Here is a 19,379-nt window from a genome sequence, read left to right on the forward strand (position 1 = left end):
CCTTTGGTTTAGTGGAAAATCTCAAAATGATGCAACCAAATAATATCTGTTCAGGATGGAACAATGTTGTTTACAGTCTAACATCTCATAATGATCTCAGTGACCGCAATTCTTCGGAGGACAGTCATTAATAATTCAAATATTTATATTGCACAACACTGCAAAAATATTTGTCTGTGTTCTGGGGCATTGAGGGACAATTAAGAGCAGCACTTCATTCCTTGGAGTAAACAAGGCACATGAAGAAAAACATGCCACCTCCGTCATTAAGTTTAGAAAACTACAAACTTGTTTTCCACTTCTGTTTCTACTGATCTTTTTGTTAACCAGCTGCAGGATGACGTATCTTTGTTTACCAAGATATGAGCACATGAAGTTATTAAATGTTTAATATAACTACATTGCTTTGCTTAATTTTATAGAGACAATTTTCTTTATTATTTTTTTTAATTTTACTTTTATTATTATTATTTATTTTGAGCTTCAGATATAATATAAATGATTATGGATTATATCAAACTTTGATTTGTTCTTTGTGACACACTCAGGGCCTTTTCAAATACATATTTTATTGGCACATAAATTCTATTTGTACAAAAGCAAAACTAAATGTATAATTGCTGTGCCTTCAGAACAGTAGTAAGTGAATGTGTGTTGTCTTCACCTTTTGCATTAGAAACACTGGTTCTCAAACCAAGGTACGTGTACCACTAGTGGTGTGTGAGCTCCCTGACTTGGAGGAATACTTCTTTTTAAATGAACTAAATTAATTTAACGTATTGTACCATCAATATTTTGTTTCAGTATCAGCGAGCTACCATGTGACGACAGGATAGTGGTATTAGGAAGGCAATATAGATCAGGAGTACACCTTTTCCACGAAATTAGCTCTGGTTCTCAAACTAGTCCTGTTCAGGATTCAGTCAAGAATAAATCAACTTATTAGGAATAACCCTGCCACCTGTCTGTAGCTGAAGAGGGCCAGCTTACACTACTGTATTTTAACATTTGTCACTGTACTTGGAGAGCCTGATGTTTTAAGAGGTGGTATAAAAAGTTTGACAAACACTTTCAATACAATTCAACATTCAACTGACTCCCTATTTCTTGCCCCCACGAAGGTAGCAAGAAACTTAGGAGTCATGATTGATGACCATCTCTGATCAAGTTGCCTTGGTTGCCGGTTGAAAAATCAGGACTTGCCTGACTCAACATGCTACCCGACTCCTGATACAGGCTGTGGTCATCTTGTGACTCCCTCCTGCTGGGCCTCCCAGCCTGCACAGTGAAGCCCTTTCAGACGACACGCCTGATCTTCAGTCAACCCTAAAGGCTGCTCATTGGCCTCCACTGGCTACCTTTAGCAGCCCACATTAAATTCAAATCACTAAGGCTTTAATGTCCTTATACAGGCATATGTTACCTCCCAGCTGTTGGACTTCTCCAGTGGACACCTGGCGCCTGCCACCTGCACGCTTAGGACAACCCAGACTTTTCTCGTCTGTTGTTCCACGTTGGTGGAAGGCGCTACCAGTTTCTACCAGATCAGGGGCGTCCCTGTGTACCTTCAAAAATCTCCTAAAGACCTCCAGCTCTTCAGAGAGGACCTCCTCTCCAACACCACCAACAACTGGACATGTTAAACCTTTACCCCCTTCTACAACTGTCACTTGATTCTATGCGAGTAGTACTGCGGCACTAACATGTCCTTGTCACACTACTTTGAATATTTCTTTTTGTAGGTCGCTTTGGATAAAAGCATCAGCTAAATGAGTAAATGTACATTTCTGTGATAGAGTTACAATGTGTGCTATAATATCAGGAAGCTGCAAATGAGAATGATCTAAAGTAGATGTAAGGGAACTATTTGTGTCTCCTTTCAACAAGCCTTTATACATTTATCTTGCTACATCAAATAAACTACCAGGTTTAAAATGATCATGACGTCCTTTTAATTCACATACCAAATATACAAGCGTGGGTGACATTTGTGTTTTTTTACAGCATCTGTCTTTTAATCATCGTTTGAATTCAACCGTGACAAACACAACATATAAACAATGATGCAATCACTCAAAAATAAAACATGAAACAAGGAGAGCATTATTACATTTCAGAGATTTAAAAAATATATATTGTAAAAGGAAAAGTACAATCAAATCCCAGTGTTTTCAAATAAAAATAAGGCAAAGCTGAAAAACAATTATCTACATAACAAAATCCAAATAATAATAATAATAATAATAATAATAATAATAATAATAATAATAATAATAATAATAATGTTTCTTATATTTCCTTTAATTTGCTGTTAAATTGTACGAGGATGTGGATGAATCTTGAAACATTTCTTCTATGGCTGCTGGCTATATATAGACTGAAAACTAGCTGTGGAAAAGATTGTTACACAATTATTAGTTAGTTAGTGCCCTAGTTTTATAATGTAAACATTGTACTCTCCTGTGATTCTGCACAAAGACAGTATAAAATTATTATTACGCTAATTATAATCAATTACTACTCGAAAATCTGATAAATGTTAGTAGGAAGTTCACTTACCACAGATATCCTTCCTTAAACTCAGTGAATTTGTGCCGGACCATAAATGTCGCTAAAGCATCTGCTACCTGATGAGACAGGACAACAGATGACAGAATTAAGAACAAAAACAAACAACTGAATCTGGATCAAACCAGACATGAAAGGCGACAAAAAGCATCTCACACAATCACTGCATCCCGATTACATAAGGCACACAGGGTAAACAGCTCTTACTTTTTCAGGTGCGTCCTCATGGACAGCATGACCGCACTGTGGGAGGACCTGCATCTGAAACTTTCCTGTGGACAAACAAGAGAGATTATGGATCTTTTTCCAGGTTTGTGCACTCCACCGTGAACTCGGCATAAAGTGTCGATCTGTGCTCCTCACCTTGCATCTGTCCGATAGTAAGGTCTTTGTCAAGCCTGTCCACACCTATACAATGGAGTAAGTCAGGGGTGAAATTGTGCAGTCAATGACAAAACAGCTTGGGATAAAACTTGAATCGTACGTATTCATCCAAACTAGTGGAACATGACCTGAAATTCAATCAAAACCTGCCGGTCCAGATTCTTTTCATGTATTCGGTGTACCAAATAACAATTGTGACAAACTGTGAGAGATCTAACCTGCAAGCAGAAGCAGTTTTGGTGCAGGGCAGGTGAGAAAGAGCGCAGACAGGCCTCTGAACCAGCCCTCCCAGTATTTTTCTGTCTTTGACAGCTCCACTCTCCAGGTAAAGACGCTTTCCTTCTTTATCTGTATGGAAGACATGTTGGTTGTTTTCACCGTTCACAAACACGTAAATGTTAGAACAGAGAAGTGTAAGAGAGACAAAACCTCTTGATCATCTTCCTTCATCCTTTTCTTGTTTGATTCTTCTTCCGCTTCTTCCTCCTCCTCTTCTTCTATTATACCTTCACCAATGCTACGAGACACTCCTGGACTACTGGTGGACTCCTCACATCTGTGCGGACAGAGCAAATGAACATACAGCAAAGAAAGGGCGCATTCAGACAGAAAATGCAGGGTTTGAGTGGGGATAGTGTGTTTTCGCTGAAGTGGTGTGGGCGGCAGGTGTGTCTGCCAAAAAAATGCAGCGACCTGTGGCGGAGAAGTTGAGTTGGATCCAATTTTTTGACATCAAGCTGTGGCGGCCAATCACACATTCAGATCGGACAAACCCTCCACAGTCAGCCTGAAATGTCTCTGAAACTGAGACTATCCAGGTGGATTCATGGACTAAACTCTGATACTCTGCCTGTTGTATTCTGGCTTTGTTTATTTCATGAACCCAGCTTCTAAATCTGACTCACAATTTACACTGCAAAATTGTGACACAAAGAATTTTCCTTTGGTTTGTGTCCGATGGTTTGAGAGAGTGAGAGACAGCAGTGGTCGAAAGACACAGACAGTGAATGAGAGTGAAGGAGGGTTTAAAAAGAAAAATTACACCAGATGAGATGAGAAACAGAGCAGACGTACTTTTTCACCTGGCCTCCCATTGACACTCGTGCTGACTCCATGTTTCGGATTTGGCCACTCTTGACACTAGAAGCAAAAAAAGAAAAGTTTCACTTCAAGTACCAAAATTATACCAATTAGATAAAAACAAACACTCAAAATGGAGACCATTAAAACTGAACAATCAGAATACATAATTTCAAAGCTGAACATGCTAAATCTTTCCAGCAAGCCTCCTGTTGCTCCCGTTTACCTCCACTCAATGGCATTCTCCAGAGATTTAAATGTCTTTGGCCGACTTCTGAGGAAATTCTGCATACTGTTCAAAGCATCCATCGCTGTACCTGAATGCAAGTAAGGAAATGATGTCATTAATAACCCAGTAATACTACAGTGAGCTCATCTTTAAATTATATTATTATGCATCATATAAACTCCCATTTAATTTAAAGTTGGTAGAACCAACCAAGCATCATAAACTGCTGTGTATCTCTCTATGATGCTCCTGTTGGACGAAGCTCTTACCTTCTACAACGTCAATGACACAGAGGCCCAGCAGAGATGGTATATGATTAGCAGCAGCTGTGTGAACTGCGATGGCTCCACCCATGCTGTGTCCAATAATCATGATTGGAGGCGGGTTGTCGCCATAAAGCGCCTCCACCACTTTACCAATATCCCTATTAAGGAAGAAAAAGTGAGGATGAGCTGTCAGTGTTTAACACGTGCGAGTGTGTACGTGCTCACACGGCAACTTACTTGGCCATCGTGTCTGCAGAGAGATCGTCAGGATTTTTCACTTTGGTGTCGCCTGCAGGTGATGAGACAGAAACAGATTTCACCGTTAGCAAAGAATGACCTAGTGATACTTTGGTGCGATTATAATTTTATAATTTAAACAGTAAAATTTGTTAAATCATTTCATATTTTTTACAGCAAAACAACGGGCCAAAATGACCCCTGCTTTATTTAAATTGACCCATATTTTACGTGAGATCTGATTACTCAAATTAAAAATAAAATATGTCTAAATTAGTACATATGAATACTAATTCTATGTCTTGTGATTGTCTATGCTTACCATGAGCTCGGAGGTCCATAGCCACCACCCTGCAGTTGATCCGGCTGCATATGACGGCCTGCAGAATACACATACCGAGAAACCATTAAAATGAAATACTGGACAGAAAACATGTTTGAATAAACAACCAGCTCTATAAATATCCCACATTAGGTTGGCGTGCAACAGTTTATCCGTTTTTCTGTAATAGTTATTTGGCTCACAGTGAACACGGCCCAGGAGAGTGCAGAGTGGCCTCCTCCATGGAGCAGCAGCAGCACAGGACCATGAGCACCGCTGCAGTAAATTCTGAAAACGTTCAAGGGAATCAAGGAAATTTTTACCAAGATCTGCGTGAGAGTTACAAAATAAGTAGATGCTTCAAATGTTCAATACCACACTGAATTCAGACACCAGAGCCAGAGCACACTGGGACGACAAAGTAGACATGACCTAGTTAGATGTGAATGTTCTGGATGACTGCCACACCAAAGTTTCAATAATTCATGCTGACATTTTTCCTGGCAAACAGAAGCAGCTGTCAAGGATATATCTTTGCCATTTTCATTTTCCACCTCAACGTCTTCCATGGTTTCAAAGTACTGACTCCAGGGGAGGGGCGAGAAATCTCTCTTCCGTCCAGGTCTGTATACAAAAATAAAGACAAAAACAAGCAAAGCGTAAAACAAACTGTAGTGCAGCAGGATTATTATAAACACATCATGTAAGACAGAAGTCTTTGGATTGAGTTTCTGTGAGGAGGACAAACTGGCTCGCAGTATGACAAGCCCAAACCACACACCACAACTTCACAGTTCACCATTACGTCTTCACCTCAGACGCTGAGGATTTCTAACACTCCTGACCAGAAACCAGAGACTTACTGGAGGTAATATTTTAGGGATTACATGTTGATGTAAATTCCTTATTCACACACACACACACACACACACACACACACACACACACACACACACACACACACACACACACACCGTCCTTTGCAGTGTGCAGGACTTAAGATAGTCCAGCTCTGTCCTGGACTGCCCCCTAGACTCCATAGAGGAAGTCAGGGAGAGGAGGATGTTACCAAAGCAGACATCCATTCATCATGAACAACTCCTCTCACCTCCTGCATGAGTCTACGGAGGCCTTAAACAGCTCCTTCAGCTACAGACTGTACCACAGCTCCTTCATTCCAACATCTGACTCTTGAACACCAGCATGACTTCATGTAGCACTGTTAGATTCTTCCTATGTTAATTATATTTACTATTATATATATATATTAGCACTGTCGCCTCACAGCAAGACATTTCCTTCCTGTGTGGTTCTCTCACAGTCGCTTAATAGGTTAATCGGTAACTCTAAATCAGGTGTGAATGGTTGTTTGTTGTCTCTGCGTGCAGAGCTGTGATGAACTGGCGTCTTGTCAAGACGTACCCCGCCTCTCGCCCTGAGTCAGCTGGGATCGGTTACAGAAAGTGGATGGATGGATGGTTAGAGACATATGTGCACGAGACAAATGATGTAACGTGCATACCTGTAGAAAGGTGGTTATACAACTTGTTTTATTTTTTCAGTTTCAGGTAGATCTGTAGGATGTTTTATATACATTTCTTAACTTAGTCTGTCCTAGCTTGGATACTCTGCCACCAGATACACAGGACAGTCAGGGCATGTCATTATGTGGGTGGAAACAAACAGAAACAAGCTCTGACCTTCATCACACAGGCTGCAGAAAGTCTACAGCTCATAATAAAAACCTGTCTTTAAAAACTACATATTTATATTAAAATAGCATCTTCAGATGGTGCTGATGATGTGTCATGACTGCTCACCATCTCACCTTCACATATATATATGCTGATGATGAGTTTAACCTGAATAAAAACCTGTAATTCTGATTTATATATTTAAAAAACTACGACACTGTTTCATAAACTCTGATAGCAACAGCTAGCTCGGGTAGCTAACGCTGTGTCAGCTGTCCCGTCCTTTAAATAAACCGTAAATATACGAGTCCATGTGATGGTGGTGATGATAAGCTGTAAGGTTACACAGCAGGCTGTTGAGATGCGAGCTGACTCACCCCATTTTCATCTTGGAGCCAGACTGGAAGCCTCCAGCCATGGGCGGTCTGGAGGCTAACAGGTTCAGGTGGAGCTGTTTCTCCATGTCGTCCGTCTCTGTCTCTGTGTCAGGATCTCTGTGTCACCGCCTGCCCTCGCTTTCGCAGCATATGATTTTGTTTGTTTTTTTTCTACGACACTTGCTGCAACACTACACAGCCACACACCTGGAGAAACGTCAGCAGCTCCCTGCGTCTGTCTGACGAGCTAACGGCTAGCAGGCTAGCTCTCTTCTTCTTCTACGGCTGCTGTGATTATTTTGGGTCGGCCTCTTCTTCTTCTTTGGTTTTCTTTCACAGCAGGTTTCAGCTGGAATCTTCAAAGCATTACCGCCACCTACTGACTTTAATACTACTACTACTGCTACTGCTACTACTACTGCTACTACTACTACTACTACTACTACTACTACTACTATTACTACTATTACTACTACTGCTACTACTAGTACTACTGCTACTACTATTACTACTGCTACTGCTACTACTACTACTACTATTACTACTATTACTACTACTACTATTACTACTACTATTGCTACTACGAGTACTACTGCTACTACTACTACTACTACTATTACTACTACTATTGCTACTACTACTACTACTGCTACTACTACTATTACTACTACTACTACTACTACTACTATTGCTACTACTAGTACTACTGCTACTACTATTACTACTGCTACTACTACTAGTACTATTGCTACTACGACTACTACTACTATTGCTACTCCTACTACTATTGCTACTACTATGACTACTACGACACTACTACTACTACTGCTACTTCTACTATTACTACTACTACTACTACTACCACTACTGTTGGTACTACTACTACTACTACTACTACTGCTACTATTACTACTACTACTACTATTACTACTACTACTACTGCTACTACTAGCACTACTATTACTAGCACTACTACTACTACTAATACCCAGGGATTAATAAAGTATCTATCTATCTATCTATCTATCTATCTATCTATCTATCTATCTATCTATCCTACTACTAATAATAATAACTTTATTGATATAGAAAATAATTCACAAGGTGCTTTGACAGACAAGCAGACAAACAGAATACACCATGCAGGCATAAATAGGCCAAATAAAAGCAAGACAAAAATGTAAATTTAAAGGTCCAGTGTGTAGAATTTAGTGGCATCTAGTGGTGAAGTTTCAGATTGCAACCAACTGAAAACCTGTGACCTCCCTCTCTCGGTTCAAGCATGAAGGAGAAACTACAGCGGCCGTGAAACTGGTTGAAAAGGCAAAATGTGCAATGTAGAGCTAATATTTCGTTTGTGACTTCTATAATTCTCACTGTCAGAGAGGTGTTAATATAACTATTACGTTTACTATTTAGGTTGTAGTTTGTTAAAGTGGACTGCATTATATCAGGAGATGTTTCTAATATTATTGCCTTCCCATGTATGCAAATGGTAGGGGCCAAAATATTAGAAACACCTCTCTATATAAGTTTTTAAAAAAGGGAAAAACTTGCATAGTCATCATAATAATCTACATTGATATAAAGTAATGACAGCACAACAGCACATTTTAGGACAATGTCACATCTTCTAGTTCACAGTATTCTCTAACACAAGGCGGCAGCAGTGCCAAGTAAAAGAGATAATTTACTTAAAGGGCTGTTCCACCTATTTTACACATGAAGCTCAGTTTATTCATCATGGTTGATATCATTCAGCTTGTTATCTCCACATTCGGAGACTATTGCTGCAATCCATTTAACTCAAACTCAGAAAAAACAAAACAAACACAGAGTCATATCTTGGCCAATCATAAGTTCGATCAGATTTTGCAGTTTTATGGAGTTGCACTTTGTCAACATGTGCAGAAAACAGATATAGATACAGAGTAGAAGTTTAGAAGTTACCTCTTGAGAATAATAATAATAAAAATTAGGGTGAAAGAAAGATCTAAAGGTGTTACGTTAGGATGTGGTTGATGATCACTGGGAACTGCAGCTTTATGAACACTGAAGTCACAGCCTCAGTCCTGTAATCTGCGTACTGTACATTTGAAACACCTCAGTTACATAAACAGTCTGTTTGGACAGCAGACCTGCTAATTTGATTGTGAAGATGAATAGTTGGTCACATACAGTTTTACCTTAAACATTGGAATAAAGATGCCTTCATTGATTATTTGGAGATGATAGTCATCTTATTTAATTATCACAGGCAGGATGTAGACACAGAAAGATGGTCGAAACTTTAAGGTTATACCCTCTCAGCTGGGTGTCAATTAAACCAACAACAATCAAACTGCCTGTAGGCAGAAAAATATATACAATCAAACCAAATGTATTCAAATGAACACGTTCTCTTAAACCCATTCATGTATTTCAGAACATTTTCTATCCAAACATGAGAGTAGATGGACTTTCCAGCTGTGGCCAACAGAGTGCACAAACAACGTATTCTCATATGGAACATTATGTCCTGAACTTCATGGACCACACTCAGAGGTTATAACACGTGGACCAAGTGAGGGTGTGACGTTCCCTGGCTTCTGTCTAAACATATTTGTCTTATTTATTTTTTTCTATTTTAACATTATCCTTTCTTTGTCAATATTATTTCGTTCAGACAAATAATTTTCAGCATAATAATGATGTAGATCCATTGTTCCTCTACAGTATATTTTGGGGTATTCACTGATTTTAGTGTGTTTTATACTATCTGACTGTTTATCTCTTGATGTCGCCTCGTCCTCAGATTTCCTCAGCCAACTATAGTCCATCCATCGAAGATTGAAATGTTGCGTTGTTACATTTTCTGTTTCCTCTGATAAAAGTTGGACAAAAAACTTTGAACTTGAGTTTGAATAACTGGCAAACAGCTGAATCGTTCCTGGTATGTGGAGCCATTTGTAGCTCCAGTGAAATATCTCTTCATTTGTGCTGTGAAAATACTGCATGTCAAAATGAATTCAAAAGCTTTTGATGGTGTTGATTAAAGACACTAAAAGCTTCAATGTGATACAAACAGATCCGAACAACTGAATCTGGACAAATGACTTGACAGTGATGCTGGTTCAGAGTCCTCTTCTTCATCCTTCATTAAAATAAAGTTAAGACGAAAGTTCCCATGTAAATGGTTCTGTGAATTAACATATTATGGGCCACTGTGTGCCCCAGTAACCTTTACTTTACTAGATGACGCAGCGGCTGACTTTATTTATAGTGTAATGGAGATTAGCTGTTTCACAGCACTGTTTCATGGTTCGTGGTATTTAAAGTGCAGGAGAGCACAGCGTTGACGGGAGTCTGCCTGCTAAGTTTAATTTTGAGGGGAAGTAGGGGAGGTCACTACAGGCTGGTTGAAGCCGGACCAGCGACTTGTTTACTGATGTGACTCAAAGGTTATTCATGCAGTGTTCTCAAGAACCTGTTTTTAGCATTGGGTCAAGAAAGCAGGTGGTGAAAGCAGCTCCACTTGTCTGCTGGGTTTAAGTTTCAACCATTTCCCACATTTGCTTTGCAGATTAAGATAAAACAAAGAAAAGAAAATGAATTAAATTCGACCTTTAAAATGCAGATTTAATACTGTGTTCTCATTTAGCTAAATAGTAATAAAGCTTAGTATTTAAAATGATAAAAATGAATAAATTAAAAATATGATAAAGGGGAAATTCACTTGAATAAAAGTAAATATAAGAAGACAAAAGAGGCACAAAAAAACATTCTCATTCTCATGTTAATATCACAACCAGCAGCCCACATCCTCAGTCAACATAAAACATGCAACTTATGGTCACACTGATAGACAGAAAAACTGTAAATGATGGAAAATGTGTCAGAAGTTCAGCCCTATTTACCAAAACAACACATCTTTAACTTTATATTTGGAAACAGAACAACATGTAACAGCAGCTGAAACATTAGATACTGCATGTAGAGGAAACACTTTTGCAGAGTCAACCGCATGACTTGACGTAAGCCTGCTGGAGCCTTGCCCTGGAGCTGCTATGGAAAGTCACATGCATGTGCGTGCATGCCTCTGATGTGCAGAGGACTGTAACACTCTGTCTCCCCTCTTTTACCCTCTCAGTTTAGCATGCAGTCCTTTTCTTTAGGTGCTGCTAGTTTGCGTGGACAGATGCTTATAACTTGAATGATTGCATACAGATGCTTTGGTGCATCCACCCACCCTCGTTCATGGTATGGATTGGCTGAGAAGCATGGCGTTTCCCTTGCCTGGAACATTACTTAACTTTATTGCTTACAGGGAGGGATGAGGGAATTCCTAAAACTTCTGAGCTAGTTTTGCGTCATGTTAAGGGGCACTAACGCTGAAAAAAGGGATGTAGGGCAAATGTTATCCACCACGAGCCCTTGTCAGCCAGTGAAATGCCCCATGAAAACATTTAGGGAATCCAGACGGGCCTCTCTGTCTGATTGGCTGCATTTATTAACCAATAGGAAGAGGTATTCTCCTTGATGCCAGTGTAACATGAGCTGAGTTTATGTAAACTAGTGATTTAAAATAAACATGTTTATGATACTGCCAACAAGTAAAATCTATCTAAGAAATGATCTGTGATCAAGATTAAAATACTCTGTTTACAGAGCATTTGTCCATATCAGGTTACCATAATTCACCTGTTAGGAGCAGATCAACAAGTGCTCAAATATCATCTGTGTCTCACAGACTGTGGTAAACAAGGCTTACACATGACAGGTGTGTACAACTTGTGAGTGTGCCCTGCGGTCATGTGAAAAAGGTGCCTATAAATTCAGGAGCTTCTTCATCGGTGAACAGAAAGCACACAGCATGAGACGAGGACACGAAGGGAACTAACTGCCTAAAGGATTTACATGTTTTCCAAAGTGCTGGATTATAACTTCCCTGGAAAAGTATTTAGGTAACTTTTACATGCAGATTAAAAAACATAAACTCCTAATAGATCCTACGTTATCTTATAATTAAGTAATATATCAAAGAAATTAAAAATGTTATATTTAAATGACTTAATTTTCTGTATGTTTGTCTTTTGTACCTATAAGATGATAATAATATTGATAACAATGCGTCACTCAGTTATCAAGTGTTCATTAAATGCATAAAACTGGGAATATAAGACAAGAACATGATAAATGCTTGTTTTTTCAGTGAGTGGTGGTATGCTGGCTGACTCGTTTCGAACAGAGTTTATGGCCCAAGGCATTTCTACAACAGAACCGCTTCCAAAAACAAGTGTACTTCTTGAGAAAACTTGAAAACTTTCCTTACCCTCGCTTACGACAGGTATGCACAATGTTTTACACGGACTAACTAACCCTAACCCTAACTTTTGTAATATATATAATAGTACAATCAGGGTTTACCACAGTGATTGTAGGAGTGTAGATGTTATAATCAGCAAATGATCATGTCATCAACAAAAAATATAATAAACAATTATGTTCTGTGATGATCCGTGTGTGGTCCTGGAAAATATCATTAACACTTTTTCCATTCATGTCATCGACCCAGGCGCAGAAATGGTTGGCACGAAACCCAAAGACATGGTGCCCTCTGCGGCAGTTAAGTTCTTCGGAGCAGGCACGGCAGCCTGCATTGCTGACCTTGTTACCTTTCCACTGGACACAGCCAAAGTTAGACTACAGGTGAGGGGCACGATGTTTAAGAGGAGCTTACGTCAGATTATGACACATGTAAACTCTCTGAACCTGCTGCTAACCTTGAATGTCATCTTGTTGGACAGATTCAGGGAGAGTCTCATAAACTTGAAGGTGGCAATGCTCTTAAATATCGAGGAGTGTTTGGCACCATTACCACCATGGTGCGCACAGAGGGGCCCAGGAGTCTTTACAATGGACTGGTGGCAGGACTCCAGAGGCAGATGAGCTTCGCCTCAGTCCGAATCGGTCTTTACGACTCCATGAAGCAATTCTACACTCGGGGAACTGAGAGTGAGTTTCACGACCTGTGTGTCACTGTGTTAAAGGTGGTTTCTCTCTCTCTGCTTCACTTTGACTAACACATTCATGTTTGCACAGATGCTGGGATTGTCACTCGGCTCATGGCGGGCTGCACCACAGGAGCCATGGCGGTGGCTTTTGCACAGCCAACAGATGTGGTGAAGGTGCGCTTCCAAGCCCAGGTACGACTGGCTGATGGTGGAAGGAGGTATAACAGCACCCTGGACGCCTATAAGACGATTGCCCGAGATGAGGGAGTGCGAGGACTTTGGAGAGGTGCCATTTTTACTTCAGTTTTTTTTTTTTTTTATTGAAAATATTACTTAAAAAACCACCAAGAACCATAAAGTAACCACCCTCTCATATCTTCTAGGTTGTATGCCCAACATCACCCGTAATGCCATCGTGAACTGTGCAGAGCTGGTGACCTACGACATGATCAAAGAACTCATCCTGAAGTATGACCTAATGACAGGTGAGGTGGTAAAGCAGTTATTAGTCCACATGAAAACACAAAGATCAAATAAAGTGGACATAAAAGATGTGACTTAGCTTCTGCTCCCCTACAGACAACCTGCCGTGCCACTTCACCGCCGCCTTCGGTGCAGGCTTCTGCACAACAGTAGTGGCTTCTCCTGTGGATGTAGTCAAAACACGGTTCATGAATTCAGGCTCTGGACAGTACAGCAGCGCTATCAACTGTGCTCTCACCATGGTGAGACAAGAAGGACCCACAGCTTTTTATAAAGGGTAAACACACACTGACGTAACAATGAACCAAACAGCACTAAAATAACTTGTTTTGGACAAATCTTTAATTTTCGTTCCATCTGTTTCAGGTTCATGCCTTCTTTCCTGCGACTGGGGTCCTGGAACATTGTGATGTTTGTGACATATGAACAGATCAAAAGAGGCATGACCAGGGCACAACAGTACTGGGAATCGCCGTTTTGACCTCATCGTTTGTGAGACTGGACAGCACAGATACTGCGGTTCTGTGCTATCACGTTCACCATGATTCAGTGGTAATCGGGGCTGCATGAAGCAGGTTTCGGCAGGAAGCTGCAGCCGTTTGACTTCTTGAATAAAGACGGACTCAGGGGGGCATTGATGCAATACCAGAAGTGATTTAAGGATTCAAGTATAAAAAGACATTTTATGATATTTATTTAGATTATTTATAAAATGCTCATTCAGGTGTAAAAAGACATGTGAATTCCAGATTTTCTCCTATTCACATATATACTGAAACCTTGATCAGCTGGCTGTTTCATGTTTACAAGAATGAACTGTGAGGTAATATGAATAATTTTATGACATAAATGTATTTCTTATTCAGTGTTTGTTTTCCAGGAGAGCAACAGACAGATTGAGTCTGGCAACACAGACCTGAACAGTGACCATTACTATGTTTCTGTATCACGTATTGTTTACAATGTTTACGCTTGTTTATGCATGTTTATACTGTAGGTTATTCTATGTACTGCTTATTGTAATAGCATGATCTATTGCTGGTCGATAAGTCATAAATATGTTACGCACAATGTTAAATGATGCCAAAATAAATACATTAAGTATCTTTTTTTTTAATTATTATTCAATTTCTGTTAGTTGTGTTGACTGTTTAACACTGGCTTACAGTTCAAATAGTGTGATTAAACAGAGAAAAGACAATAGAGTGACTGATGTGGAGCAATAAATGAAGAAAATGTAATCAAATAGAAAGTGGAGCATCTTGGGATTTAAGTATTCAGTATTTAAACTAAATTGTGGCATAAATCAGTCGTGTAACATATCAAAGTGTTTGTGCAAATGTTACAATTAAGCGGGATTCACACATGCACACATACTGTATATATATATTCACACTGATCAGCCATAATATTATGAGCACTGACAGGTGAAGTGAATAACACTGAGTATCTCGTTATCATGGTTGCCGTCAGTCAACTATTGTAGTTCAAATTGCTGAAAAAGTTCATGCTGGTTCTCATAGAAAGGTGTCAAAACACAGTGCATCACACTCCGTAGACCAGTCAGGGTGCCCATGTGGACCCCTGTTCACTGCCAAAAGCACCAACGATGGCCACAAAGGAAGGCAGTGTGATGCTTTGGGCAATGCTCTGCTGGAAAACCTTGGCTCCTGCCATTCATGTTGATGTGACTTTGACACACACCCTTTCATGGAAATGGTATTACCTGATGGCATGGGTTACGGAACAACAAGTTCAAGGTGTTGACTTGGCCTCCAAATTTACCAGATCTCAATCTAATCAAGCATCTGTAGATGTTCTGGACAAACAAGTCCAATCCATGGAGGCCCCAACTCACAACTTACAGGATTTAAAGGATCTGCTGCTAACGTCTTGGTGCCAGATACCACAGCACACCTTCAGAGGTCTAGTGGCATCCATGCCTCAATGGGTCAGGGCTGCAAAACGGGAACGACACAATATTAGGCAGATGGTCATAATGTTATGCCCGAGTGGTGTATATACACTATATATGTATATATTAAGGAAAACCCACTGAGTGTCTGTGATATCAATGCTCAAATGTTACATATCTTGTTTTCATATTTGATAAAAAATACATTTTCTGACCTGATTTGGAAGCAAATCAATAGTAGCCATAAAAACATAGCAAATCTAACTTGATTTTCATAATAACACAAACATGTTGGCTTCCTCACATAAAGCGTAGGTTTGTTGGAGTTAGGACTTATGTACTGTCCTGATGTATGTCCTCCTATCACGATGTCTCCTTCTTGAATTATCAGTCCAAAAGGAAAACTCAGTGGCTACTTCAGATTGGAGAAGAGTTTCTTGCTGACAAGCAAGCAAAGTTGTTCTCTTGTACTGGAACTCTGAATGAATGAAAGTTTTCACCGTTCAGTCTGTTCGTCATGCTTCACACATGCCACATGTAGTGGCCATATTTGCAGCTACATGTGCAGGACAACATGTACCTAAACATGCACTCACAACACTGCAATTTGCATTCCATATATTTCATATCACGGCTTATCTTCAACGAGAACACGTTGTCCAGTGTTACACACAAACTGCCTCGGAAATCGTTTGTCTCCCAACCCCCAACCTCTCAGGTCTCAACAACAGTGCTATCACAGACATGGCGCTCATTGTACCACATGACCTTGGACACCCCCCACAACCCATTTTTCACCCTACTGCGATCCCGTCGCAGATACAGCACACTTTGATTTAGCACCATGGTGGTGCTAAATTCAAAGACAGTAGCACAGTTTATTCGGTAAAGGTATATTTGTGTGTTTAAATGTATTTAGTGTGTGTTCTGGAGGCACATGCTTTAGAAATACTGTGCTGTACACAATGCTGCACTGAGCTCTAGCAAGAAAATCTATTTCCAGACGTACAATAAATTACTGTTTGTCAATTTACTTATCAAAAATATGTTTTTTATTTCAAACAACACAAAAAGAATTAAGAGTATCTTTCACCGTAGTGCCGCGTTAATCATCACAGGAACACGTCTCAACGAAGAGCTGTGTTGAGATCTTAAAGAGTCTGAACATACGGATCTAATTTGGAGGGCGATGTGTACTAAGTGTTCTTGTGTTTTCACCATGACTCAGCATTTCCTCCTCAAGTCTGTACTCTCTGTGCTACAATGCCACAGTGTGTACAGACCTGTAAACAGATAACTGACTTAACAAAACTAGTTTTAGTCGATGCTGCATCTTATTTTCACCAAATAATCAAATCTGAATATGCTGAGCCAATCTATCAAAACTGTGTTGCTGTTGTTTTTAAATGGTTGTTGTTGTAGAAGAGAAGAAGCTTGACTATGAATGAGAGAAAACATGAACACAAAAAAACAATAAGATCAGACAAAAACACGACCGGAGGTTGTTTGTCACACAGACAGGTTTATAGTGACCATCTGACCTGCAGGGAGCTCATATAGATGGAGTGGTTGGGGGGGTGGGGGCACCACCAGCACACATGCTATGATGTAACAACGTCATGGCAGTATTTAAAGAGGCGGCTCTCTTCCCCACACTACTGCATCCTGTCCGTTAACTGATTCATTGGGACACTGAGGCGTGGAGAGGCATTTCACCGGGCATTTTTACCTTCCATCAATCAAGTCACGGTACAACCAAATATTTTATCTTGGCACATTTATTTTATTTTATTGTTCTACTGCTGTTGTTTTTTAACCTTATTTATGTCTGTTTCAGGAGTATGATTTTAAGGCTCGTCGTTTCTAGAAAATCTTCTATGGAAAAACAAGAAAAGCAATTTATAGCTGGGACAAAATTCAGCCAGAGGGACGCCTTTAGAGAATCCTGATCTCTAATGTTTCTGTCCTAAACTGCCTCGATAAAGGTAAGAAATACCAACCAGAACTCGTGTAAAAAGAGAGAAATTATTTGTTTGTGCTGTTGGTTTTATGAGCCTTTCAGCATCTGCACAGGATGTACTGACCAGCTGTCTTTCATTTAACTTTTTCCATAATGGATGTGTTAAATAAGCCACTCAACAGCTGCAGGTGATTATACATAAAATACATTAAGTTTTTAAATGCGTTTTGTGTTCTCTCTCTTTTCTTTTTTTAGATTTCGGAGGAGCTTTTTGTCCCGTCCTAAATGAGCCACTGTTCAAATCCTTATTGATCCACATTGATCAAAATAATTTTGGAAAAATGGTTGGATTTGGACCTGCAGATGTGCCTCCATCGGCAGCGGTGAAGTTTGTAGGAGCAGGAACTGCAGCCTGCATCGCTGACCTGCTCACCTTTCCCCTGGACACAGCCAAAGTGCGGCTGCAGGTAAACAAGCATTTGGCGAATATGAAACACAAATCAAACTTTTAGGCATTACTTAGTGTACCATAAACCTGAAGATGCTACAGTGAAGTCCCCTGTCCTCTCTAATCCTGACCTATCATGAACTTTTATATCCTGCACAGATCCAAGGAGAGGCCAGAGCTTCAGCAGCTCCGGGGAAACCGTCTGCGGTGAAGTATCGAGGAGTGTTTGGCACCATCACCACCATGGTGCGCACAGAGGGACCCAGGAGTCTTTACAGCGGACTGGTGGCAGGACTCCAGAGGCAGATGAGCTTTGCGTCTGTCCGCATTGGCCTCTACGACTCTGTGAAACAGTTCTACACAAAAGGCTCTGACCGTGAGTACAAATGAATCAATGTCTGATTGTTTAACTGGGAGTCTTGCGCCCATCGAGCCTCACATCTCCCTCCTCTCTCTCTTCTCAGATGTTGGCATCAGCAGTCGGCTGCTTGCAGGATGTACCACTGGTGCCATGGCGGTTGCGTTTGCTCAGCCTACAGATGTGGTGAAAGTCCGTTTTCAGGCACAGGCCAGGTCTCTTGGGCATGCAAGACGCTACTGTGGCACCATTGATGCTTACAAGACCATTGCTAAGGAAGAAGGCATTCGTGGGCTGTGGAAAGGTAGTTTGAGATTTTTTAGGCATTGAAGCATGCCGTTAAATTTCTTCTAAATCTTTTAATGTACTTTTATATGACTCTGCCGTGCAGGTACAGCTCCTAACATTGCACGAAACGCAATTGTTAACTGCACCGAGCTGGTTACCTATGATTTCATCAAGGATACACTCCTTAAGTCCACTCCCCTGACAGGTAAAACAAAAGCACAACCTGATGCAGAGGCATGATACTGTACATGTTTTTCTCTTTGGAGCAGTAACTTTCAGCCTCTCTTCCACAGATAATCTACCCTGCCACTTCCTATCAGCCTTTGGTGCAGGGCTTTGCACAACAGTGATCGCCTCCCCGGTCGATGTAGTCAAGACAAGATATATGAACGCTGCTCTCGGCCAGTACAGCAGTGTCCTCAATTGTGCTGCTGCCATGATGACCAAAGAGGGACCACTTGCCTTTTATAAGGGGTAAGCACCGACCGCATGAGCAATACCGACAGATTAATGAGGATATAAATCCGACATTTATAGAGCAGAGGGAGAAGACCAATGGCTGTAAACTAAATGTACAAAACAGCTATTAATATTGGACGGATTGAAATCAATCATGTTTTTCTGTTTCCTCTTGAGGTTCATGCCATCTTTCTTGCGCCTGGGCTCCTGGAACGTGGTGATGTTTGTGACCTACGAGCAGCTGAAACGGGCCATGATGGCAGCGCATCACAACCGCGCGGCAATACTATAAACGCTGTTAGGAGGCTGATGTGTAGC

General features: G+C 40.4%; 3 protein-coding genes across 3 annotated transcripts; 2 read left to right on the forward strand and 1 right to left on the reverse strand.

Moving 5' to 3' along the window:
* Positions 1-1,928: 1,928 nt before the first annotated feature.
* ppme1 (protein phosphatase methylesterase 1) lies at positions 1,929-7,500 on the reverse strand. Its single transcript, XM_019276463.2, has 14 exons — positions 7,158-7,500; positions 5,617-5,710; positions 5,290-5,382; positions 5,087-5,144; positions 4,765-4,816; positions 4,531-4,685; positions 4,259-4,349; positions 4,027-4,092; positions 3,382-3,508; positions 3,171-3,300; positions 2,932-2,976; positions 2,776-2,840; positions 2,560-2,627; positions 1,929-2,388 (listed from the first exon to the last, which is right to left on the reverse strand). The coding sequence occupies exons 1-14, from the start codon at positions 7,241-7,243 to the stop codon at positions 2,385-2,387; spliced, it is 1,134 nt and encodes a 377-aa protein (XP_019132008.1). The 5' UTR covers positions 7,244-7,500; the 3' UTR covers positions 1,929-2,384.
* Positions 7,501-11,987: 4,487 nt separating this feature from the next.
* Positions 11,988-14,836, forward strand: LOC104919715 (mitochondrial uncoupling protein 2). Its single transcript, XM_010731783.3, has 8 exons — positions 11,988-12,100; positions 12,349-12,483; positions 12,712-12,845; positions 12,944-13,151; positions 13,239-13,436; positions 13,534-13,635; positions 13,730-13,910; positions 14,000-14,836. The coding sequence occupies exons 3-8, from the start codon at positions 12,720-12,722 to the stop codon at positions 14,112-14,114; spliced, it is 930 nt and encodes a 309-aa protein (XP_010730085.1). The 5' UTR covers positions 11,988-12,100; positions 12,349-12,483; positions 12,712-12,719; the 3' UTR covers positions 14,115-14,836.
* A 1,811-nt stretch (positions 14,837-16,647) lies between these two features.
* LOC104919716 (mitochondrial uncoupling protein 2) lies at positions 16,648-19,379 on the forward strand. Its single transcript, XM_019276465.2, has 8 exons — positions 16,648-17,297; positions 17,386-17,533; positions 17,764-17,975; positions 18,116-18,332; positions 18,421-18,618; positions 18,706-18,807; positions 18,896-19,076; positions 19,239-19,379. The coding sequence occupies exons 3-8, from the start codon at positions 17,850-17,852 to the stop codon at positions 19,351-19,353; spliced, it is 939 nt and encodes a 312-aa protein (XP_019132010.1). The 5' UTR covers positions 16,648-17,297; positions 17,386-17,533; positions 17,764-17,849; the 3' UTR covers positions 19,354-19,379.

The sequence above is a fragment of the Larimichthys crocea genome, chromosome XXII, assembly GCF_000972845.2.
Source record: "Larimichthys crocea isolate SSNF chromosome XXII, L_crocea_2.0, whole genome shotgun sequence".
NCBI lineage: Eukaryota > Metazoa > Chordata > Actinopteri > Sciaenidae > Larimichthys > Larimichthys crocea.

Excerpts from the sequence above, each read along its gene's own strand:
- ppme1 (XM_019276463.2), bottom strand. The coding sequence starts at position 7,243 with ATGGAGAAACAGCTCCACCTGAACCTGTTAGCCTCCAGACCGCCCATG. Across the intron at positions 4,686-4,764 it reads TCTGCAGACACGATGGCCAA|GGATATTGGTAAAGTGGTGG; the intron begins GTAAGTTGCCGT and ends CTTCCTTAATAG. Across the intron at positions 4,093-4,258 it reads GAGAATGCCATTGAGTGGAG|TGTCAAGAGTGGCCAAATCC; the intron begins GTAAACGGGAGC and ends TTTTGCTTCTAG.
- LOC104919715 (XM_010731783.3), top strand. The coding sequence starts at position 12,720 with ATGGTTGGCACGAAACCCAAAGACATGGTGCCCTCTGCGGCAGTTAAG. Across the intron at positions 13,437-13,533 it reads AGTGCGAGGACTTTGGAGAG|GTTGTATGCCCAACATCACC; the intron begins GTGCCATTTTTA and ends CATATCTTCTAG. Across the intron at positions 13,636-13,729 it reads GAAGTATGACCTAATGACAG|ACAACCTGCCGTGCCACTTC; the intron begins GTGAGGTGGTAA and ends GCTCCCCTACAG.
- LOC104919716 (XM_019276465.2), top strand. The coding sequence starts at position 17,850 with ATGGTTGGATTTGGACCTGCAGATGTGCCTCCATCGGCAGCGGTGAAG. Across the intron at positions 17,976-18,115 it reads CAGCCAAAGTGCGGCTGCAG|ATCCAAGGAGAGGCCAGAGC; the intron begins GTAAACAAGCAT and ends TATCCTGCACAG. Across the intron at positions 18,333-18,420 it reads CTACACAAAAGGCTCTGACC|ATGTTGGCATCAGCAGTCGG; the intron begins GTGAGTACAAAT and ends CTCTCTTCTCAG.